Consider the following 25,048-nt stretch of genomic DNA (forward strand, 5'->3'; position numbering starts at 1 on the left):
CAGTGGAGTGGAATCCAGCCTCATATCTCCTCTCCTCCCTGCCCCATCTGCACTCCCTTACCAAGACGATGTCCACGTGCTTTCTTAAAGAAGCTCTAAACTTGGAAACAGGAGATCCAGGTGAGAATCCCTGACTAGCTGTGTGACGCTGGGAGAGTCACTTTATTCCTCCGAGCTGGAGTTTCTTACAGGTAAGCTGGAGACGAGACTGACTACCTCAGAGGGTTCTGATGAAGAGATGGAGGGGAAGAGCCCAGCATCGGTGATTGGCAGGGGCCCAGGAGTGTCTCTATGCTCCTCTTTCCATCTCACACTACTTAAGGGTGTTCAAGAAGCACACCTGCTCCTGAACTCATGCAAGCCAGCATCTGCCCTTAGGGACAAAAGTTTCCATTGCCATCCCACCCAGGCATTTAGCAGAGGTGTTAAGCTCTCCCTAGAGACAGGGACTCGCAGGGCCATGCCAGCATGGAAGGTCAGGGACATGGGCATGGGGGTGAAAAGGTGTGGTGAGACCCCACTAACCACGCCAGACCCCTCCTGGCCCTTCGCCCCAGCCATTTTCCCTGAAAGCCAACCCCAGCCTGAATCCTTGCTGAGCACAAAAGCATCCTCCTGAAATGGGCTGAGTCAGGGAAGGAAGCAAAACACAAGGGCCAATGTTGGGCATGAGGACAAGAAGGCTGTGCGACGGGCCTCTGTGGCAGAATCCTGGCCCCCAGTGATGCCCATGTCTTGGTCCCCAGACTGTGGCTATGTTCCCTTACATGGCAAAGGGGACTTTGCAGATGGGATTACGGTTAAGGGCCCTGCAATGAGGAGATTATCCTGGATTATCTGGGTGGGCTCAATCTTATCACACCAGCTGGGTCAGAGATGTGACCACAGAAGGATCAGAAAAATGCAAGGTTGTGGTTGAAGATGGAGAAAGGGGGCCATGACCCAAGGAATGCAGGAAGTCCCCAGAATTGGAAAAGGCAAGGAAACACCCTCCAAAGAGGAATGCAGCCCTGCTGAGACCTGGATTCCAGCCAGCCTAGTGAGACCCTATCACACTCCTGACCTACAGAACAGGAACATCATAAATTTGTGTTGTTTTAAGCCATAAAATTAATATGGCAGATGCTTTGTTAACAGGAAACTAATACAGCTTCTAAAGATAGCAGAACTCTGACAACTTCCTCTCCTTCTCTCCCTGCACCCCTTATTCCTCCTTCTCGGGTTATTGCTTCTAACACCTTCATAAGTGCAGACAAAATAAGTGGATTTCTCTGAAAGCAAACCCCCATGCTGGTTTGTTTTGAGCTGTGATTTTAGAGTGATGAGTAGTGTCTCAAGGCGAAAACCAACCTCAGCAACCCACTGTCATGAAGGGGAGGTCCAGGGCCTGCTGTTCCCAGGAGCTGAGGGTGGAGACATGGTCCCTCTGGCAGCAAAGGGGACAAGCAGGTCTCTCCTCCAGCGGGGAGAGGGATCTGAGTTCCAATCCCACCATGCAACTGTGGCACATCATCCCACCTTCTCAGTCACTTTCCTCACACATTAAACAGCAATCAGCTGCTGCCCTGTACTGTCTCTTGCTGGCAGCTCTGAGGGTCACATAAGAAAATGCGGCTGACACAGTGAAGGATGTGCTATTTTCCCATCTGACCCGGAGGGACTGCAACGGAGCAGGTAGCCCAGTTTCTACTTTAGGCTCTGCTGCAGGTCAAGTCATCACGTAGTCCCAGCTCTGGGCTTCAGTCTTCTCATCTTGTGCACTGAGAATGGGCCACAGGAACTGTGAAGTCTCTTCTAGCTCCGAGGTAGAGCATTTGGTTTCTGCCTGACCCCTATCACCGCCTCCTGGAGAGTGCCGGTACTACACTAACCTGCTCCCCTGGTATCTTTACCAGGATTTCAACCAAATTCACCAGCACCCCTCTTCCCGGGACCCTATACCAGCTGGCTTTCGCAGGCTAAAGGTGCCAGCACCTGGTAGTAGCTATGTAGGTCAAAGAATCATATGCCAAAAAGAGCTTGGCTCCTGATTCTGCATTTGGCAAAAGAAGATGGGCTTGAGCCCTTGCAGCCTCCCTGTCCTGCTTTAAGGATGCCCTACACACATCCTGCCCAGGTCCTCACCAATGAGGCGCTGGCTCCTGCTCGCCCAGGAGGCCCTCCGCTCCTCTCCCAGGAACCCCAACCCACACCCTCACCACCCAACAAAACCCCTCTGCACATAGAGGCAGTGGGGGGTAGGGCCTGAGCCCCAGGAAGAAAGAGAAAGAAAAACTCTCAACTATTAAATCTGTTTAGTAAAGACAATTTCGCTCATACAAAACAACAGTTTACAACAATCGAGTGCTGGACACACCATCTGAGACAAGGGAGGCACTGCAGGCACCCAGCGCCTTCCCCCATACACAAAGACGACCCTGGGCACCCCTCCACCACCTGCCCCTGAGGGAGAGGAAAGGTGAAGTATTCCTGCCACCTCTCCCTCCAAGGGAAGGGGGAGTGGGGGGCCATGGCACAGAGAGCCTACCCCAGCTGCTCCTCATCTGTGCTGAGGGAGGCCCCTCCCCTCACCAACCCCGAAGCTGAGTTGTTTGGGGTGATGGCAAATGGCTGATGGGCAAGGGGGCAAAGTCGGGACATCTTTGGTGCAAAGACCCCCCCTGACCCACCAGGCCACACAATGGAAATCTGAGGGAAGACCTCAAAAGTGGCCCTGCCTTTGCCCACAAGGGGTAGCTGGCTGATGCCCCAGAACCCAGGAGAAACACAGGAAATGCAAAAGCTCTGTCAACAGAAGCCGCCCAGGCTCACCTACATGAGCTGGGCGGCGGCCCATGGAGAAATGGCTAAAAATTTAAGGAAAATAAAAATGGGTTAATAATGGCAAGAAGGGGAAGTAGAGAGGTCATTCAGTAGATGAATGCCTCAGAGGACCTAGGACCAGCACTAAGTAGGGGGAGGGGGGCTCTGGGGGCTGGGGGTCCAGTCTTCCTGATCGCTGTGCCAGTGCCCGGTCACTCCTCTCTGCCTCCCAGAACCCAGCTAACAGAGACAGGCCACAGAGGGCCTGTTTCAGAATCTGGGTGGGCTTCCCAGGCACTTTGGCAGGCTCAGTATGGGCAGGGCAGACCCAAGAAGGGAGAAGGTTCCTAAGCCCCAGCAGGGCCGTCTCCCTCTGCAGCCCTGCCTGCCCCTGGCCCCTCAAATGCACGATCCCAGGCACAGATCTGCGCACTCATACACACGTGTGCACACACACACACATACACTCACTCCTATTTGTCTGGCACACTGGAGATGTCTGAGGGCTCCGAGAGAGGAAGTGCGTGGCATCCTCCTCCAAGGTGGCCTTGAGCTCCCAGAACGCCTGAGCCAGCGGGGACAACCCCAGGCTGTTGTGGAGAAACAGGGAGGGCAGATGGGACAACACAGGGACAATCCCTATGACAGTTTCCACAAATACCCTCTAACAAACCACAAGCCTTTGCAGTATCCAGAGAGGAAGGCGTCTGGTGGAGAGGAGTGGGGCAAGGACAACAAAAGAGGTTTCATAAAAACTCTAAGTCAAATTACTGATAAAATTGTAAAATGAGCACAGGTTCAAGAGCACCTTGCTCACTTCTCTCCACAGCCTCCCAACCTCCCAGCCTCTCCCACTCTGGGGTGGCCAGAACCAAGGCAGAATTCAGCCACTGATGCAGTTCCAGGCTCCATGCAGCTGAGGAGGAGAGGAGGCAGATGTGGACAGTTCTGTGTCTCTTCGTTTAAAAAATATATTCCTGTAGAGAGTTATTGCTTGTCCTCCCGTGGGCAGGAGGGTGCGGTGGCTCAGTGGGCCAGAGCCGCAGCCTCCAGGGCCCGAGCTTTCTTCCGCCTCTTCAGCAGCAGAGGGTTGGATGCATCTTCAATCTTTTTTATCTTGATCTGCTCATAGTCAACGCGCATTGTGGCCAAGGCACTGGTCATCTCCTCCTGGGGGCACGGCAGCACCAGGAAGGGTACAGAGAGAGCCAGAAGACAGGTAGGAGAGACAGCAGAAGAGAGACGTGAAAGACAGAGACAAGGGCAGGGTGAGGGCGGCAGGGGTGGGAGCAGAGAGAGAAGACGGGCTGGTTAGTGGTCCACGCTGCAGCCTCACCCCAGTGCTGGGCAGCAGAGAGCCTGGCCACGGCACTGCTGCTGTTCCCTGAGAGCCCCCCAGTGATCCCGCAGGAAAGGAGGAAGAGACTTGGGCCAGGAGTCAGGAAACCTGGGTCCAGTCTGCCCCAACCAGTCACCAGCTGCATGACCTTGAGCAGACTGCCCCCCGCCTCTGGGTCTCAGTTTCTCTTCTGCAAAATGAGAAGATGATACCAGATGGTCTTTAAGGTCCCATTAGAGACCCAGGGAGTAAAAGGATTCTAAAAAACAGCCCTGAGTTTGGACAGGAACACAGAATCCTCTGCTCATAACCTGGTCAGCCAAGTGGCCTGGTTGCTGTTCTTGTCATGAAGACACCCCTGGGATGAGAGAGGCAGAATCAAGCTCTCCCCTACCAGCACCACGCCTCACACCTGGGCACTCCCCGCAAGCTGCCCACCCCACCTGGAGCCCCTCTCATCCAGTGGTGCCCCTCACCTTGACATCCTCCCACCGCTCCTTGTCCTCCTTCAGGACCCGGCTGGTGTGCAGTGGGGTTTGAGGGACCTTCGTCGATTGCTGAGAAGAGAGAAAAGGGGTCCAAGTGAAAGCCTGGGGTAGGGTCCTGGCTAAGACTCTGTCCTGTGGAATAGTCCCATGAGACCCAAGGCTCCCCAGCCTGCCGAGCTTACCATGATCCAAGGGTGGTTCATAAACTCAGTGATGGTCATCCTCTGGGTGGGCTCTGTTTTCAGCAGGTTCCGAATGAGCATCTTCACTGTGGGGTGGGACAGGGGGCAGTGACAGCTCAGGGGTCACTCTCCCTGGACTGCTCCTTTCTCCAGTTTTCATGGGGAAACCAGGTTCAAAGAGGGGGTGCCTGGAGGCAGGCTGCCCGAGCAACTGGCCCCAAGGACCATTACGGCTGTGCTGTACCACCTGATAGGCCCTGCACAGCCCCACAGCCTCGGCCCTGCCTCCAGCCCTCCACACAGGCAAAATGAGGCAGGACGTACCCCGCAGGCGTGGGCACAGGTGCTAACCCACAGTTACACCACGCACATGAGATGGAGGCCCATACGTGTGTCTGCGTGTACACACATACACACACACACACACACGGGCTCTTCCCCTTGTCCTGAAAGCTTGGGTTCTTACCTTCCTCTGATACTTCTGACCATTCTGGGTTGGGAAATTCATACTGGCCCATTCGGATGCGAGTCTTCATGCCCGGAGAGATGGCAAGGCCGTGGTTGGAGTAGAAGGGGGGATACCCACACAGCCTGCATCAACAGGAGGAAGGAAGTGGGAGACAGAACAGCTGTTACTTAGGGGCCCTGCATCAGGAACAGGATGAGAAACAGGCTCTTCTCCTTGTAAAGGTCACAGAGACATCAGGGCTCATTGACACAGGCACAATATACAAAGCCAAGCACGGGGCCCAGGAATCCAGCATATCAAGTATCTAAGGCACACACTTTCCAGCCCATGAGCTGGTTTACACCCGCCACTTAGCTATCGGAACTGAGAGAAGGGGCACACAGGGGACTCCCCTGTAGAAAGGGGAATGCTAATGTCTGCCTCTTCCTCTTGTCCTGGAGAAGTACAGGCCGCCCTGACTCCCTGCCCCACCCAGCCCCCTCCCCAGCACACTCACAGGATGTACATGATGACACCCAGGGACCACATGTCACAGGACTTGTCATACTTCTCTGGACCCAGCACTTCTGGAGCTGCAAATCAAAGGTCAACATGGGTGGGCCGGCCCTCAGAACCCTGTGATCCACTCAGTTTCTCTGTGAAAGATGCTCCCCATCCCAACCTTTCAGCCTATCATGAGGTGGCAGCAGCTGGGGCACAGAAGGAAGAGCTGAAGCCCAGCCCAGGGACTGGAACTGAACACCCTCCTCCACGAGGAACCCTGGAACTAGGATCTTAAGATTCTAAAAATCCTGAACTGCATGAGACTTTTAGACCCATGCCGTCCACTTAATTTCACAGATGCTCTGAACACGCTTTGAAAGCTTCTTCCATGCCAATCGGCTGAGGCTCCAGAATAAGACCTGAGTCCAGACTCCACTGAGAATCTGATGGAAACCATGGCTCTTCTCAGAAAGATCCCGGCAGATCCTTTCCTACAATTCCTCCACTCTAGCTTCGCTCTGACAAGCCCTACTTCTCAGCAGGTCCCAGCAGAACCAGCACCAGAAGGGGCCATACAGACACAACTCTCCTAGGATTTGCGGCCCCCCAGATAGCCAAGAGGAGGGGCTGAGAAAAGTTCTGGGAAAAGCCTAGGTCCCTGGGCCCCCTGTGGACTTACCCACATAGTATGGCGTATAACAAGGAGTGGTCAAAGAGTTGTGGCTGGTGGTTTCCTTGGCAAAGCCAAAGTCAGTGAGTTTCAGGATGGCGTTGGGCCTTTTGGAGGTGTATAAGAGATTCTCAGGCTACAGAAAGAGAGACAGAAAAACAGCAACCCTGCTGGACCTGGGAGGGGCTATCAGAAACCAAAAGGATCCTGGTTCCTCCCTTCCTCTACTCATCCAGCAACCATTTGCCTATCCCGGGCACTGCCCACCAAGAGGAGTGGCAGCTCTCTATGGGCAGGTGCCTGCCTCTGCAGGGTTTCCAGAGTGCCTGGACATAAAAGACTGACACACAGAACCCGCAGTAAACACCACAGGAACAGAGAAACCAAACGTGTGACTGGGGGGTTCTGCCTGAGGAGAACCACAGGGCTGAGTGGGGCCGGAGAATGCTTCGCTACTGGGTTTAGGGGTTTGTCCATGGGCAGAGAGGGCAAGGCCCTACAAGGCAGAGAAGGGCATGCTCAGGAACCAGGCAGCAAGGACGCAGGGTGGCCTGGCAACCATCTCTGGGGTGGCCACAGCCCCTTTGTTGCCCCCTATAGCACTTGGGCTCAGGGTTATGAACAGCTGGCACCTTGACATCCCGATGGGCAATGTTGATTGAGTGCAGATACTGGATGGCCTCACCGATGCTCTTCATGATTTCGGATGCTTCTGTAGAGGGGAGAAAGAAAGTCACAAAGACACGTCATTAGGCTTGAAAACTCAGTGCACCGGTCCTACCTCTGTGCAGCCTAAGGCTCCCCACAGCCATCACCCACCCCAGAAACAAAGCCACCAGGAGCTGCCCTGGTCAGCTGAGGCAGCCCTTGCAGCATGCTGGAGGGGGCAGCAGCCTCAGCACCCTTCCCCAAGAGCAGGCACTGCAAAGGCCCCCTTCAGACCCCCACTGCCCTGCCTGCCTGCACCTGCTCCCACAACAGACCCTTTCTACCTCTTTCTGTGAATGCCTGGTCTCCTCGATCCTGGATTCGGCTAAAGAGTTCTCCACCGTCCAAACTGAAATGAAGCCACAGTGAGATCCGGAGAACACAACAGCCCGCCGCCACTCTCCACTGCCCCCCAAAAAATCAAGTGTTTACATTTCAGGCTTCAGGCCCATCCCTGGGCTGTCCTCAGAGGGCGAGGTGCCTGAGTGAGGAGTGGGAACAGGCTGGGCTGGGACCAGAACAGTGGCTGCTTACCATTCCATGACAATCAGCAGGCACTTCCTCCCTGCGTACAGATTCTCGTACACATCCACGATCCGTACGATGTGTGGGCACTGGGAGGCCCGCCAGTGCAGCTCCACCTCCCTGCGGGCCTTGGGACAGTCCTGAAGCATCTGCAGGCCAAACAGCTTCCTGAGTAACTGCGCTGTCACATGGGCCTGCTCTAAGCCCCTGGCCCGCATGCCCTGACATTGCCACTGACATACCACAAACCCCCCACTCCTGCTGGCCCCTCCCTACCAGCCCCCTTGGCACATTTCGTGAGGCCTCTGCAGTTCCTTATCTGCTCTATATGAAATCTCACGATGACTCTCTTGGGGCCTTGACAGTTACACTGAGATCAGCCCTCAAGCCATTCAGTCCAGCTTAGGCCTGTCTCCAGCTTAGGCCATGAAGTCTACTCTAGAAGGCAGGCAGCACTCAGGTACTGGGAAGCAGGGGGTGAAGGGGCTTCGGGGAGAAAGGCAGACTGAGAAAAACCAATACAGTATTGGAAAGAGGGCTAGAGAGAAGAGAGACTCCAGAGTCCAAAGGAAAAGGCACCTTCTCAATTACTCAGACCCAGCACAACAAATCCAGAGAAATGTTCTCTCTACCTCTGTAGCTGACTTCAACCAGCCTTGGAAGTCAGCCGGATGCCAGTTTGAATCCAGTTATTACTAGATTTCCAAGCTTGAGCAAGTTACTTAACTCGTCGAACCTCACTGATGCCCCTTCTTCTCCCTGGACCAGTTAGTTGGCTAGGGGTATTAAAGAAGGCTGGCTTCTCACCAGCCTCAGGGGTTCAATCTTGACCTGTCTAAGCCAGTCTCGTTAATTCCAGTCCCTTTGCTAGTGACTGGCTTGGGAACAAGCCTACAACCCAACTGGCCAAGAGCCTTGTAAGAAATCTGCTGCCAGGCACAGTGGCTCGCGCCTGTAATCCCAGCACTTTGGGAGGCCTAGGTGGGCAGATCACGAGGTCAGGAGATCAAGACCATCCTAGCTAACACGGTGAAACCCCGTCCCTACTGAAAATACAAAAAAAAAATTAGCCAGGCGTGGTGGCGGGCGCCTGTAGTCCCAGCAATTCAGGAGGCTGAGGCAGGAGAATGGCGCGAACCCTGAGAGGCAGAGCTTGCAGGGAGCCGAGATCATGCCACTGCACTCCAGCCTGGGCGACAGAGCAAGACTCCATCTCAAAAAAAAAAAAAAAAAAAAAAAAAAATCTGCCAAGAGGCTTCTTAAAGGGAGCACAAGAAACCTACATCATCTCTCCTGTATATGGCACCTGGGACCATGACAGTCACATTATTACCAGTAAGGGGGGCCTAAGAGGATAAACCAATGCACTGAGGAAGGCAACCAGGAGAAATGGCAATCACCTGGATCCTCGCTGACATCACCAGGGATCCCTCAGGACTTCTTTTTGACAAGATAATGAACTCTTCTTACTGTTTAAGCTGCTTTTCATGAAATTTTCTATTGCTTGGAGCCAAAAGCATCCTGATCTACCCTTCCTTTGTAAAGTGGGGATGGATAATGGCTTCTGTTTCACAGATTTGTTGTGAGGATTAAATGAAATATTTCCACAAAGCACCTCACAGAGTATCTGACATGTGCTCACTAATAGCTGTCATTTTTATCACCAATTGTCTAAGTGCAAGCACAGGTGCCAAAATAATTAAGACAAGGACACTCACAGATTTAGCATCTTCATGGGAAGTCTAGATGAGCCCTACACAGTCCACACTCCAACTGCTTTGGACATTCAGAGGGCTGGGGTGTCCAAGAGACATGCTAGGAAGGAAATGGACAGGCAGAGGGAAGGCATGCAGGCAGAGAGAAATGTGGGAAGCAGGTGCTGACTGACCGAGATGGAGTGGAGCTGGGGTGACGCCTAAGAACCTGCTGGAAAGTGTCTGAAGCTTGCAAATAAGATCAGATGGCCATGATGGAGCCAGCTTGCAGAGGGAAGGGAAGGGCAAACGAGCATTTCCAACAAGAAAGCTGGCATACATTTATGCTATGGCCCATGATATGTTGGGTTTTCCCTAACTGTACATTTGCCATTTTACAGGATGGGGAAGCTGAGGCTCAGAGAAGTAGCATGCCCAAGGCTAAGTTTCTGAGAAAAGGCAGAGCCAAGGTTGGAATCCAGGCCTGGTAGACTCCAAAGACCAAGTCTTTCCACCACACCACCCAGCTTTTAGAGGAGGCGGGAAGCCAAGATTTCTCAGACTGACTTTGCAGAGGCAATTCCCCAAACAGGTGACTAGAAGGAATCAATGACTAGATAACTCGGTCTCTCCCATGGTGTAACAGGTGGCCGGAGCCAATAGTTGCAGGAGGCAAGGTTCCCAGGAGGTCACACTGCCACCTTGTGGCCATATGAGGACACCGCATGGGTCTTGAGTTCTGCCACTTTCAACTTCATTCGGGTTTGTTTGTTTGTTTCTAAGACAGGGTCTCACTCTGTTGCCCAGGCTGGAGTGCAGTGGCACAATCTTGGCTCACTGTAACCTCCGCCTCCCGGGTTCAAACAATTCTCCCACCTCAGCCTCCTGAGTAGCTGGGATTACAGGTGTGAGCCACCACGTCTGGCTAATTTTTTGGTATTTTTAGTAGAGACCAGGTTTCGCCATGTTGGCCAGGCTGGTCTCGAACTCCTGGTCTCAAGTGATACCCCACCTTGGCCTCCCAATGTGCTGGCATTACAGGTGTGAGCCACCATGCCCAGCCTTCAACTTCATTCATTTGGATGTACCGGGAAAAAAGTTTACTTTCCCATGCTCTAAGGGGAGCAAGAGAAGGCACTGGCCAATTTCCTTTGTATATAATTCAATCCAGCAAGCATTTACCGAACTCCTACTATGGGCCATGCATTGCACTGAATGTCAAAACCAAATAGAGCAGTCCTGATCTGGAAAAGCCTAGGCTAGTGTGGGGCAGAAGAAGATATGAGGGGAGACACAGAAAATCCTTAAAATCCAGTGAGATTACATACTGTAAGAGTGCTAAATTCAAAGGGTTCAGGAGGAACAAGGTTTCCACAGCTGCCAAGCAGAAAGAACCTCGATCGCCCCCTACAGGCACACAGGAACTGGAGTCCAGAGGAGAAGAATCAAAGTTGTCAGATTTACTCAGAAGCAATTCCTGGTTGTAGAGTTACAATCAGGGAAGACTTGGCCCAGTCTGAAATTTGTCAATTTCTTCTTGCACAGCCTCACAGAAAGGTCTACCTTTCAGAGCCTGTGCCACATGCATTTAGGAGCGATGATACCTGCCTAGCCTCCCTCTCATAGAAACATTATGAGCATCTAATGAAATAATACCTCTAAAAGTGCTTTATTATCAGAAAGGCATTCATCACTGTCAACCAGTACCATTAATGCCACAGTACAGGGGAGTCCCTCCGTCACCACTGAGTTGAGCCTGGAGCATGTGGATGTAACCAGCACAAGTCATCGGCAAGACTGTAGGCTGGGTTTCTGTCCTCAGCCCAGTGACCACCACCAGGACATCTGCCAACCAGAGCTGTGCTAAGTGAGGATGCACCAAGGTCCAAATCTAAATGCGTGCTCCTTAGCACCCCCTGAATTCCAAGCGCTCACTGCAACTTCCGCACTTTCTGCCCTAGACACGTTAGTAGTGCATGGCACAAGGCAAAGGAGAGTTTGCGCAAGAAGGGCTAGGTTCACATCGCACTTCCAGACTTGCACAAACTCTCTACCCATTAGAGGAGACGGATGTAGCACAGTGAACCTAGGCTTTGCAATCACATGCATTTTGAATCCCAGTTCTGCACTTCCTCGCTTGTATCACGCAAGCCCACCTATCTTTCTGGAAAGGGTTTCCTCATCTGTAAAATTAGATTCAACTTCGTGAAATAATATCCTTGAAGGTGCTTCAGAAACTCTATATAGGGTAGTTTTCACTTTGAAAAAATTTACCATTTTGTATATTTATGCCTTATCTGCCCAACCTGAGTTTCTAATGGACAAGATCTAATTTGATTTCTGCTTACTCCCTCCCCTCTTCCTTCCCTCACCTAGTGGTTAGGAACTTCTGAGCTAACACCCCCTCATTCTGTTGCTTCTTCTCCCTACTAAACTCTCTCCCCCAGTGACTGAGTGAGGGTGAGCTGTCCTTTCCGTCCTGAAATAAATTGGAAAAGGTAGTATTTTAAATTTCTTAGAGAAACTTAGCAAGAATTTCCCATGAAGACTGGTCATTGCACATCCTGCATTTGTATTCCAGAACTTAAATTAAATTAAAAAAAAAAAAGACTGGTAATTGACATCCATCTAGGCACATGTTTATCAGAAATCCCGGACTGGATAGGAAAATCAATCCAAGCAATGAAAGCCCTTCAGATGGGTGAGGCAGGCTGGCTGACGTCATGGGGGCACAGCCCTGAAGTGCCAAAGTGGCTCTGTGGACAAGTGTGGAGCGCAGAAGGCCTGGAGAAAGGAAACCAAGAATGTGCTAATCTGGAGTACAGGGCTAAGTAAAGAACAGCAGGGGAGGTGGCCTGCACTCCAAGCCAAAGAAGAGACAGGGAAGGAAAGCAGGACTCCTAGGGCACTGCCAGAGGCCACCAGCAGAGCGAGGCGGCAGGTCCACCCAGAAGCCAAGGCCCCTGCTCCTTGAGCATGGGCATGGCCATGGGCAGTGGAGGCCAACAGGCCCTGAACCACACTCTGAGGACTGGAGACTACAAAAAGGAAGGGTCTTCCCACTAAAAAGCCACAGATCATTAGTCAAGGAATGCCTGGAGGAATTGTGAAATATTTTAAGCCCAAACTAAGCCCCGGTCCAACATTGTGACTCACCTCAGCCCCACACAGTTTGTGCCTGAAATTCTCTTACATGTAGAAAAGGTTAATGATTGCGTGTGCTCAGCTGCAATGCAACAGGCAAGGCCCCCTGCCAACTGTGGCAGGGGCAGGGGGCCAAGCCACAGAGCCCATTGCCTGGGAAGGAAGCTCTAGGACAGCGGCAGTGAGGGAGCTGCGGGAGCTGCCTAAATACTGTCCCATGCCTCTCTGTCTCTTCCAGAACCTGAGAGGAAGAAGGACAGGACCCCTCCCCCTATTCAGGGTGTGCATGGTTCCCCTCATCTCCTCCTGCAAGTCTGCCATTGTGGAGCCACGTGGGAAGACTCAGGAGTGGTCAGCATTAGAAGCCTGGCTGAGCCAGAGGACAGGAAAGCAACCGGCACTCAGGGCCTGACGTGCTACTCGCCAGCAAGGTGGACATGAAGACAAGACTGGGAAGGAGCAGGCCCCAGGCCCTCAGGAGGACCCCCTTCACAAGCGCCACTGCTCACTAGCTATGTGAACTTGGGAAAGTTTCCAACCCCTTTGTGCGTTGGTTCCCTTATCCATTAATAGGACAGTAATAGCCCCTACCTCATGGACTTGCTATACGAGATGAGTTAATAGATGTGCATGATGTAAATAACTAAGAATAACGCTTGGCACGTAATAAGTACTGCATCCGTGTTTGCTATTATTATTCTGCTCCCCACTCCCCATGTGTTGGAAGTCCCACTGGGGTGGGCAACTGGGATTCCATTACACCCATTTCAATGAAGGTGTTATTAATAGCTCTGGGCACTGGACAGAGGGGGGACCCCAGGACAGGGGGAGGAAAGCAGGCTGTGGCATCCCAGCCCTGCACACTCCCTCTCTACACCACCTAAGCTGGGCAGCTAGGGGCGGGGGTGCGCATGTAATGAGAGAAGGAAGACATCCCTCCCCAAGACAGACTCTGATTCAGCGCCAAAAGCGATGCAAAAGGCTGATTCTGGCACCAAGTGTGTTGTGGGTGTGTGGTGCGGTATGTGGTGCATGTTGTCAAACAAGACCTCCTCTTCACTCCCAGGAGGCAGCTGGGGGTCAGGGGGAAAGCCACGTGTGTCACACACTAACCCACCGTGCCTCCAGGCCAGGGCCACCCACTCTGGTTCCTGGACCACCGGCGCCTCTGCTGCACCACATGGAGGATGGCTGGCCCAGGTGCTCTGCGGGGTGTAAAGGAAAGAGGACTCGGGAGGGCAGCTGCTGCGGGTGAGCCTCAGCAACCTCTTAGCAAGGTGCTGGAGCAGGCTGCAGGCCGAGGGGGGCTGGCAGTGCTCTGTGCTAAGTGGCTGCTAAGTATTGTTGGCCCTTGAACAACCCAGGTTTGAACTGCGTGGATCCATTTACACAGGGATTTTCTTCCACTTCTGCCAGCCCTGCAGCAGCAAGACCAACCCTTCCTCTTCCTCAGCCTACTCAAAGTGATTTTCTTAATGATGCTTATTTTCTTTAGCTTATTTTATTCTAAGAATAAAGATATAATACACGTAACAGACAAAACATGTGTTAATCAACTGTGTAATCAGTAAGGCTTCGAGTCAACAGTAGGCTATTATCTAATAGTAGTTCTCGGGGAATCAAAAGTTTTCTTTTGTTTCTTTGTTTCTTTTTTTTTTGTTTTTGTTTTTGTTTTTGTTTTTGAGACGGAGTCTCGCTCTGTTGCCTAGGCTGGAGTGCAGTGGCACGATCTCTGCTCACTGCAAGCTCCGCCTCCCAGGTTCACGCCATTCTCCTGCCTCAGCCTCCCGAGTAGCTGGGACCACAGGTGCCCACCATCACGCCCGGCTAATTTTTTGTATTTTTAGTAGGGACGGGGTTTCACCGTGTTAGCCAGGATGGTCTCGATCTCCTGATCTCGTGATCCACCCGCCTCAGCCTCCCAAAGTGCTGGGATTACAGGCGTGAGCCACCGTGCCCGGCCTTTTTTTTGTTGTTGTTTTTTTTTGTTTTTGAGATAGAGTTTCACTCTCGTTCCCCAGGCTGGAGTGCAATGGTGCAATCTCGGCTCACCGCAACCTCCACCTCCCGGGTTCAAATGATTCTCCTGCCTCCGCCTCCCGAGTAGCTGGGATTACAGGCGTGTGCCACCACGCCCAGCTAATTTTGTATTTTTAGTAGAGACAGGGTTTCTCCATGTTGGTCAGGCTGGTCTTGAACTCCCAATCTCAGGTGATCTGCCCAACTCAGCCTCCCAAAGTGGGAATCAAAAGTTTTATGTGAATTGTTGACTGCTCAGGGGTCAGTGCCCCTAACCCTTGCATTGTTCAAGGGTCAACTGTGCTTCAAATGGGTCATCTCACCCACTTCACCCCCACCCTGGGAGGAAACATCTTATTTTATAAATGAGAAAACTCATTGAGTCATTAGTTCACGACCTTTTGGCCAGTTGTCCCTGGCAGGGCTGGACTTTGAATCCTGCTCTGGCTGCTCCTAAAGCCTCCTTTCCACCACCCCACAGTAAGGCAAAGAGTTCAAAATCTGCCCAAGACTGTCCACAACAGCAACAGCCAGAAATGGAGGCTGAAAATGCCTTAAAGTGTAAACCCTTTGATGTTAAAATTCTACTTTTAGAATTTCATCCTCAGGTATTAATCATAGATGTATCTTTAAGAAAATATACATCTCAAGAGTTATTTACCTTTACTAGAAATAGCTAACAAACTTATTAGTCTACTTTGTGTTGCTATTAAGAAATACCTGAGACTGGGTAATTTATAAAGAAAATATATAACTGGCTTATAGTTCTGCAGCTGGTACAAGCGTGGCACTAGTATCTGCTTTTGGTGAGGCCTCAGGAAGCTTACAATCGTGGTGGAAGGATAAGGGGGAGCAGGGATGTCACATGGCAAGAGCAGGAGCAACAGGGGTGGGGTGCCACCCACTTTTAAACAACCAGATCTCCTAAGAACTCACTATCTTGAGAACAGCACCAAGCCATTCACGAGGGATCTACCCCCATGGCCCAAACACCTCCCACCAGGCCCCACCTCCCACATTGGGGATTACACTTCAACATGAGATTTGGAAGAAACAAACATCCAAACTATATCACAAACTTAAGGCCCAGAGATAAGTAACAGAGGTTGTTTTATGTAAAAGTGAGTTTAGCTACACAATCTGCAGCCACTAAAATGGTGTTTCAGATGAATATTAAATGGGGAAATGTGGATTCCTGAGTGTCTACTAGATTCTCAGGTATCATCACTGTCATTGTCTAGAATACTATCCTAGTTTTTCTTTTGCATCCCAAATCCCAACGTGTACTTTCTTTAAATTTCATTATCAAACATGTCTGATGGTAAGTGAAAGTTACAAACCCTTATGTACAGCACAAACTCAATGCTATATGGATATTTATTGGATCTGTATATAAAAAAAAAAAAGGCATAGGGGCCGGGCACAGTGGCTCACATCTATAACCCCAGCACTTTGGGAGGCCAAGGCGGGCAGATTACTTGAAGTCAGAAGTTCATGACCAGCCTGGCCAACATGCTGAAACCCTGTCTCTATCAAAACATACAAAAAAATTAGCCACACATGGTGGCATGCACCTGTAAGCAATCCCAGCTACTTGGGAGGCTGAGGTGGGAAAATCACTTGAACCCAGGAAGCGGAGGTTGTAGTGAGCCTGCACTCCAGCCTGGGCAACAGAGCGAGACTCTGTCTCAAAAAAAAAACAATAAAGGCATTAAGACTCAATGAGTTGTTAATGGTAATGATCTCTGAAGGACAGAATCACAGATTTAATTTCCTTTATTATGTCTTTATTTTCTAGGTGATTTACAATTAGTATATGCTACTTTTTAAAGAGACAAAGAAGCTTAGCTCTCCGAATTTTAGTCAGAGGGCAGCCATCCACGCCTCAGGCCCTATGGCCATGGAGCATATCTCTGGGGCTTCCGGAAACTCTGCCAGGTGGAAGATCTGGAGCCAGAGAGGGACACAGGAGGAGACATACAAGCACTTGATCCCATCCCCACAGAATGGATCACTCAGTGAAACTCCAGAGTGCCTAGCATGTGCCACACACTGGTTTAGAGGATGCCAAGGGTAAAATAGAGAACATGACAAATAAGGCCCATGACCGCCACAGAACTTAACATTTTAGTGCAGGAGGTACACCAAAAACAAGCTCAAAGAAAATAGTTTTAATTATACACTGTGATTTGTGCTGCAAAGGAAAGAAATAAGATGCTGCCACAAAAGCAGCAATGGTTTAAGGGAGAATCCTTCTCATCTCTCAAAATCACAGACAGCTGCTTATAGGCTGGAGCAAGATGTCACACACTTCTCAATTAGCCCACCTTGGAAGCATAAGAGGTAGCAGACAGAGCAATCTTGGCTGAACTACTGACCTTCCTCTACATTGATTAGGGAAGAGAGTATGTCCTCCTTTCAGAGCCTCTGCAAAGCTCAATGAGGAGTGACGATGGTTCTCCCCTAGAACCATGATCTAAACATAAATCTAACAACAAGTTTTAAAAGCCTTAGAAGGTTGATGAGATAAAGATACCACACAGACCCTTCACGTGGGTGCACACATTCCCAAACATTTGGTTGGGAGGCAAAAGCATGTCTCTATTTGTTATTAATGTTCATTAATATGATGGGGAAAAGTCCCTACCCAAAACAAAGCTAAAACTTACAACGGGGAATCCCAGTACCAAAAGCCTTAAAACAACCACGCGTCACTGCCCAGAAGATGGGACCTGGCTCAACTGCGGGCCACCGTCCCTGTCGGCCCCCTCTCCAGAGCTGTCACAGGCAGTCACAAAAGCCTAGGGCTCAACAAAAAGTCAAGAGGCCTAAAAATTGCACTGTAGATGACAAATCTTTAAAATATTTGCAACACATCATGGATAAAAGGCTAACTTAACTCAGGCAAATCAATTGTTGAAGATCAACAACCTAATATAAAAATGGCCAAACGATAAGAACAGGCAGTTCAAAGCAAGAGAAACACAGATGGCTGAATGGAAGACGCTCAGTGTAGCTCAAAGAGAAATGTTTATAAAAAAGATGATAATTTCACCAGACTGGCAAAAAAAAATTTTAATGTTTGACCAAAATAAAACTCCCAGGTTTATGCAAAGATCTGGGGAGAACAGGCACTCTCTTACACATTCAGTTGGTAGAGAAATAAACTAGTATTTTTGGGGAAGTATTTGGCCATATCTATCAAAATTGTAAATGTTCAAACCTTGGACCCAATAATTACCCAGCAAGAAACCATCTTACAAATTATATTCATAAAGTATTTTAATGGCAAAAAAACTGGTAATAACCTAAATGCCTACCAATAAGAAGGTGGTCAGATAAATGAAATGACAGCAAATCCATACAATGGAATAACGTGCAGTGTCGTAGAAGAAAGAAGCAGCTCCCCATCCACAGCGACGGGGAGAGCAGGATGCTATTAAATGGGAAAGCAGATAAGGACCAAGATGATATAATACTTTGGCTTTATCTTTAACATCCTGATTTTTTTTTTTTTTTTTTTTGAGATGGAGTCTCGCTCTGTCGCCCACGCTGGAGCTGCAGTGGCACGATCTTGGCTCACTGCAAGCTCTGCCTCCTGGGTTCACGTCATTCTTCTGCCTCAGCCTCCCAAGTGGCTGGGACTACAGGCGCCCGCCACCATGCCCGGCTAATTTTTTGCATTTTTTAGTAGAGACGGGGTTTCACCATGTTATCCAGGATGGTCTCGATCTCCTGACCTCGTGATCTGCCCGCCTCGGCCTCCCAAAGTGCTGGGCTTACAGGCGTAAGCCACCACGCCCGGCCAACATCTTAATTTTTTAAATAGAACTTCTTCCACCTTACTTAAGTAGCTTTTAAAGTATATTCATAAAGACAAGAAGCAAACACACCAAAAAGTTAATTAGTGGTTAATTATAAGTGGTAGTAATATGGATGACATTTTCTTCTTTTGCATATTTTTTAAATTTTCAAAAACAAAAAAATACTGAACAGAATATATAGCATAATCCCATTTGTGTAGTTTTGTTGTTATTGTTTTGTTTTTTATGGAAGAGGGCAGAGGATATATGAAATTGTAGATGTTTAAATTTTTTCCTGGAGGAATTTACCTCCCCCACAAAAAAAAGGTAGCAGTGTTGACTACTGGGGAATAGGTACTAGAGAGAGGTGTGTATTTTTTTTTCTTTCTGTTTTTTATCTCTATGTATTGTTTGAACCTTTATCATCTGAATGAAATTTTTTTAAAAAATTAAGTGAAAGGGTTTGGATTCTGAGGTGCAGTACGATCCAGGTCTTATATTTGAACCCCTGGCTTGAGACAGTGACACAGATGTGCCCCAAATGTAGGCCAACCTTCCTGCTAGAGGCAGGAGAGCAGAGATGAGAAATTTCACATTGGCCACAGGAGGAAGAGAGACCTTGCATAACTCTAGGTCAGAGGCCACACTTGACCAGGGCTGGCATCTTCCCAGAGGACGTAACCCTAAGAATTGATAAGGAGCGAGCAGAGGCCCCAAAGCCCCAAACCACTGCTGCAAACCACTTCTGACTTATATGGACATGAACACTGCACACAGCAGTGATGTCAACCACACAGGAGTCTTGGGTAGGAAACTGAAAGATGGGGACAGAGATATTTCTGCTTCTTCCAGCAAATGACATTGAAAGAGAAAGAGGAATTTTCATTTCAACCGCATCAATCATGTACCAGGTGCACTTTATATATAGCAAATATTGCTATATTTAAGCTTCCTAGCAGCCCTACAGAACAGGATCCATTGCTGACTCCATCGTACAGGTGCAGCAACCAAGGCCCAAGGAAGTATTAATAATTTGCCCAAGGCCACATGGCTAGTAGGTAATAAAGCCAGAACTCAGACCCAATTCAGATCTAACCTTTTATTCACAACAAAGGAGGCTTTGACAAATAAACCCTGAGCTGGTAATATTAGTTTACCGTTGGCCTCTCTCGTCCCCTCCTAAGTGACTCGTCTTTGCTCTGTTCACAGGCCTGCCCTATTCGCATCAGGCCTGGGGCCAGAGCCCCGTAGAGAAGAGTCACAATAAACACTTACTGATTAAATGGGCAGACTGTACACCAGAACAACACGATACAAGGCATCTTTCCCTAGGAGACCAGGCAGACGGTGGTAGGAAGGAAACACCCTAAATGCTCCAAGTTGGCTTTAAGCTAAAATCCAAGTGGCAAGAAGAAAAAGATCACGTTCTTAGTAGCATCTAAGTATCTAGTATCTACTTTAAAAAATCCACAGAGATGGGCAAACTAGCAAGAGAAAGTAAGACGGAAGGAGGTCAGGAACACTGCGCCTCTGGCCTAAGCAGCCCCCATGCATATGACCCTGTGCGGCTGCCAAAGCAAATCTAAAATTTTACTTTGAAGCGACAAAAGCAATCTCACCTTCATCACCCCAGCTGAGCAGAACGAGACTCACGGCAACGTATACCTGAGTCCACAGGTCTCACAGGGGTTGGAGGAGAGTTGAGACAGAATGTGGAGGAAGAGAAGGATCCTACAAATCAAGAGGGCAGCCCACACACACACACATCCCCCATCCAGTACACAATTCCACACGCCTAAGACTGGAGACAACTGGGTGAGGAGAGAAGGAAAAAGAACCGGAAGATAGATCATTGTTGTGCTGACACACAGCAGACTACATGGCCAGAGAGAAGACAGGAACCACCCTTTCCTACACACTGTGAGAAATGGCCCAGACACAAGAGTGAGTTCAAGCCACCAACATAAACACAAGGTCACTGTGAGAGAGAAGTCGAGGTCGTACCTTCTGCTACGAGCAGGGCACCTGATAAATAAATTCTCATTCTACATCACCTCTCACACAGCTGAAGATACAAGGAAGGGAACTATTACCCTGAACTTACTTCTGACCAGGAAGAAAAACCTAGTAAATTATGTTTAAAAACAAAAAAAAAAAACATGCTTCAGGTAGCAAAAACAATAATAACAAGAACACCACATTGGGAGGAAGTAAGCTTGTCAATTCAGAGTTCAAAGGAGGGAAATTACAAAAAAAAAAAAAAAAAAAAAAAAAAAAACTGAGACAAAAACAGTTGTTTAGCCTAGACTTCAAAAAAAACCAATATTTAGGTCAGGCGCGGTGGATCACACTGAAATCCCAGCACTTTGGGAGGCTGAGGCAGGAGGATGGCTTGATGACTAAGAGGATACAAAAAGGAGAAGGAGGAGTTCAAGACCAGCCTGGGCAACACAGGGAGACCCCATCTCTATGAATAATTTAAAAAATCAGCGGGGCATGGTGGCACTAGCCTGTGGCCCCAGCTACTCAGGAGGCTGAGGCAAGAGGATCACTGAGCCCAGGAGGTCAACGTTGCAGTGAGCCAATGATCGTACCACTGCACTTCAGCCTGGTCAACAGAGTGAGACCCTGTCTCCAGAAAAAAAAAAAAAAAAGAAAGAAAAAGAAAAAAAAAACAATATTTAGATGTTGAGACCAAGAAGTATGATGGGCAGAGATCCCAAAAGGGAATGCATTTTGAAAGACAAGGTCCAAGTCTCTAAAAAGTGAATTCTGATCATCTAAAACACAATAATCACCTAAAGAAGAAACCAGGAGGAGGCAGCCACAAATGTCAGGGAGAAGTGAAGAGCTGAGACAGTAAAGGATGTGTGCAAAGACACGAACAACTGGCCATGCGCCAGGACAGGCCCGAAGGGAGTAGTCTGCGCTCACTAAACGCAACAAGCAGAGCTTGTGAAAATGCAAGAGCTACTAGGAGCATGTCTTCAACCTATATCCAAAGCCGTAAGAAGAACCAGGGAGGAAGTGGCCCCGGGATGGGGACAGAGACTCTAACACACAAAATGACAGAGAATGGGGAATTTTCATCTCCAGTATTTCCCATCTTTTCTATGAAGGAGAATGCTCCACAGACTAGAACAAGCTAAACATTTACACACATGCTCTCTCCCAAGAGAAGCCTCAAATCTAAGCTAGACCGTAAACCAACTTAAAATCACCCAGAATTACATCCCAGGATGCAGAAGGAAAGTACAGGTTGATTCCAGAACCACTGCTGGCAGTGGTTCAGGAGCTGAGGGGAGAGAAGGTGGCAAAGATCTGCTTTTTGGCAGCACACATTCTCTCAAAACCTGGTACCCACAATGCTCCAGGCACTAGACCACGCTCACAGGGCTTCAAGGTTCACAGTCTAGCCAAGAGGGAAAAAGAAGCAATATGTAAACAAAACTGTAATAAACTATGATGACTAAGACGATATAAAAAACTGGGGGCTGGCACTTCTTTTTTTGTGTGTGACGGAGTTTCACTCTGTTACACAGGCTGGAGTACAATGGTGCGATCTCGGCTCACTGCAACCTCCATCTCCCAGATTCAAGCGATTCTCCCACCTCAGCCTCCCAAGTGGCTAGGATTATAGGCGCCCACCACCACACCCGACTAATTTTTTTTTTTTTTTTTTTTTTAAGTAGAGACGGGGTTTCACCATGCTGGCCAGGCTAGTTTCGAACTCCTGACCTCAGGTGATCCACCTGCCTCAGCCTCTCAAAGTGCTGGGATTACCGGCATGAGCCACTGCGTCCAGCCGGCACTTTTGTTTGTTTAAAGGGAAGGGGATAATAAATAGGATAAACTCCTTAACATCTGCCTCTGGAAAAGCTCTAGAACAAATCATAATCTGAACCATCACAAGCTAGCCTGGGCCGCTTAAGAGGCCACAGCGAGCTAGTCTTGTTTCCTTTTTAGCAGAGTTTACTGAATTATAGACCAAAGGAATGCCAGACGCAAGGGGTCTGGACCTCTATAAAGTATATGAACACAGTCTCCTGCCCAGACCTCAGGGATGACAAAGGAGGAGGCAGTGAGATGACAAAGCATTTAGATAATATTTGCAGTTGTTATAAATGGCCAGTAATAAAGTGCTGTTTGGTGGATCTAGGACAGGCTGCTGAACATGCACCAAACTGAACTCACTGCCCCCTTGAATTTGCTCCCGGATCTCAGTAAACGGCAATGACATCACCATCTAGCCAGGCTCCCAGATATAAATCTTGAGTACTCATCCTCAGCCTCTGTCCCTCCGTCACCCACAGAAGCAATCCAATTTTGTCTCTGGGAAGATCTCCCAAATCCATCTTTCCTTTTCCAGTCCTGCTGTCGCTTACTGGGTTGCAGCCCCCTTTTCTCTTGTGTGCTTTCTCTTTTTGAGACAGGGTCTCATTCTGTCGCCCAGGCTGGAGTGCAGTGGCATGATTTCAGCTCACTGCAAACTCCACCTCCTGGGTTCAAGCAATTCTCCCACCTCAAGCTCCTGAGTAGCTGGGACTACAGACATGCACCACCACACCTGGCTAACTTCTTATTTTTGGGTAGAGACGGGGTTTCACCATGTTGGCCAGGCTGGTCTCAATCTCCTGACCTCAAGTGATCTGTCCATCTCGGCCTCCGAAAGTACTAGGATTACAGGCATGAGCCACCATGCATGGCCTACTCTTGTGTGTTTTCTAACTAGTTTCTAGAAGGGAGACTTACTCCATCCCAGTACATCTTGGGTCACATGCTGAAAGGCAAAGCTGAGCAGGACATTTTCCTCCTTAAACATCTCCACTGGCTGACATGATAAAATCCAAATTCCCTAACTTAGTCTTCCCTAGCTCCTATCCACATCATCACTGCCCTCACCTCCCAACACATCCCCTATATTGAAGCTACGATGCACTTCCTGACCTCAGGCAAGCCAGGCCTTGTCATGACTTCACGCCTTGTCATGACTTCACGTCTGTAAGAACCATGGCAATGTCACCTCCTCTGTGAAGCCTCTCTGACCACTTCCAAGCAGAGTCAGGCCCTCTGCCTCTCTGTGCCCACAGACTCTTGCTAAACTCCTACTTCAGCACTCACCAGTGGGATTTATAAAACGGTTTCTCTTCTCACTGTGGACCATGTACCTCTTGGAGGCTGGGACAATGTCTTGTTCATCTTTTGATTTCAAATCCTAGACCTGGTACATGGCATTTAGGAGGTGTTCAATAAGTATCTACTTGTTGACTGAACCCAAAGAACAACTTCAGTGGCAAACCTATTTGTGTGTGTGTGTGTGTGTGTGTGTGTGTGTGTGTCATGGAGTCTCACTCTGTCACCCAGGCTGGAATGCAGTAGCGCAATCTCGGCTCACTGAAACCTCCACCTCCTGGGTCCAAGAGATTCTCGTGCCTCAGCCTCCTGAGTACCTGGGACTACAGGCGCCCACTACCACACTCAGCTAATTTTTATATTTTTAGTACAGATGGGGTTTCGCCACGTTGGCCAGGCTGGTCTCAAACTCCTGACCTCAAGTCATTCACCCACCTCGGCCTCCCAAAATACTAGGATTACAGCAGGCGTGAGCCACCACACCAGACTGGCTTTGCCTAGTATTAATATTTTACCAACAAGCTGACTAAAGACATAGTAGGCAGTAAGCTTATCAAACTTCCAAGTGACACCCCCTAAGAAAACAATGGGAGAGGCAGTCTGCGCTAGGTAGTAGATTTTTAAAAGATTACAGTAGGAGAAAATATACGCCAAAACTAACAACAACAACAAAAAAAACCCATCTTCAACAGCACAGGATGAAAGAGACTTTTCTCTAGTCACATCTTTATAACATGAATGAGAGCCAAGGTTCTGAAGCCAGGCTGCATGGGGGCAGTCCCAGCTCCTCCATTAAACAGCTGTGGGCCCTGAGCACCTTTACTAACCTTCTTATACCTCCGGTTTCCTTCACTGTAATACAGGGATAACAACACTATCTAACTCGCAAGTTGTTATTTAGTGAATAATAACAATGTAATTGCACTTAGAATTGTACCTGACTCAGTAAGATCTTTTTTCTTTTTTTATTATTTGTTGTCATTGTTAAAAGCTGCTTCTAAGAACAAGGAAGAGAAGGTGTAAAGCATTGTGATTAAAAGCAAGGGCTCTGAAATTACACTGCCCCAAGTTCAAACACCAACTCTAAAGCTTAGTAACTGCCTGACCTTAGCCAGTTACTTCACATTCTAAATCTCCATTGAACTCATTGATTAAATGGAGTTTATGATAGTATCCGTCAAAAATATTCACTTTAGCATTATTTCAAATTAGGGGACAGAAGGAAATAAACTAAACACCTGTTAATAGAAAACTGGGCCAGGCACAATGACTCACACCTGTAATCCCAGCACTCTGAGAGGCCGAGGCAGGTGGATCACTTGAGCCCAGGAGTTTCGGACCAACCTGGGCAACATGGCAAAACCCTGTCTCTACGAATAAAATACAGAAAAAACTAGCTGGTGTGGTGGCACAGGCCAGTAGTCCTAGCTACTTGGGAGGCTGAGACATGAGGATCACTTGAGCCTGGGAGGCAGGGGTTTCAGTGAGCAGAGATCACACCACTGCACTCCAGTGTGGGAGACAGAGTGAGACCTGTCTCAAAAAAAAAAAAAAAAAAAAAGAATGAGGTAGATTAAGACATACTGAAA

At 49.0% G+C, this 25,048-nt stretch overlaps 1 protein-coding gene across 1 annotated transcript in view; it reads right to left on the reverse strand.

Moving 5' to 3' along the window:
- Positions 1–2,279: 2,279 nt before the first annotated feature.
- The window catches only part of MAPKAPK2 (MAPK activated protein kinase 2), a 49,308-nt gene continuing 26,539 nt past the window's right edge, over positions 2,280–25,048 (reverse strand). Inside the window, exons 2-10 of the mRNA XM_054479415.2 lie at positions 7,676–7,815; positions 7,426–7,490; positions 7,066–7,145; positions 6,443–6,569; positions 5,777–5,852; positions 5,278–5,402; positions 4,812–4,897; positions 4,618–4,698; positions 2,280–3,972 (exon numbers count right to left, since the gene is read on the reverse strand). Coding sequence (XP_054335390.1) covers positions 3,829–3,972; positions 4,618–4,698; positions 4,812–4,897; positions 5,278–5,402; positions 5,777–5,852; positions 6,443–6,569; positions 7,066–7,145; positions 7,426–7,490; positions 7,676–7,815 — 924 coding nt within the window. The 3' untranslated portion in view covers positions 2,280–3,828. The remainder of the gene's footprint in view (positions 3,973–4,617; positions 4,699–4,811; positions 4,898–5,277; positions 5,403–5,776; positions 5,853–6,442; positions 6,570–7,065; positions 7,146–7,425; positions 7,491–7,675; positions 7,816–25,048) is intronic.

Source organism: Pongo pygmaeus, chromosome 1 (assembly GCF_028885625.2).
Source record: "Pongo pygmaeus isolate AG05252 chromosome 1, NHGRI_mPonPyg2-v2.0_pri, whole genome shotgun sequence".
In the NCBI taxonomy this organism is placed as follows: domain Eukaryota; kingdom Metazoa; phylum Chordata; class Mammalia; order Primates; family Hominidae; genus Pongo; species Pongo pygmaeus.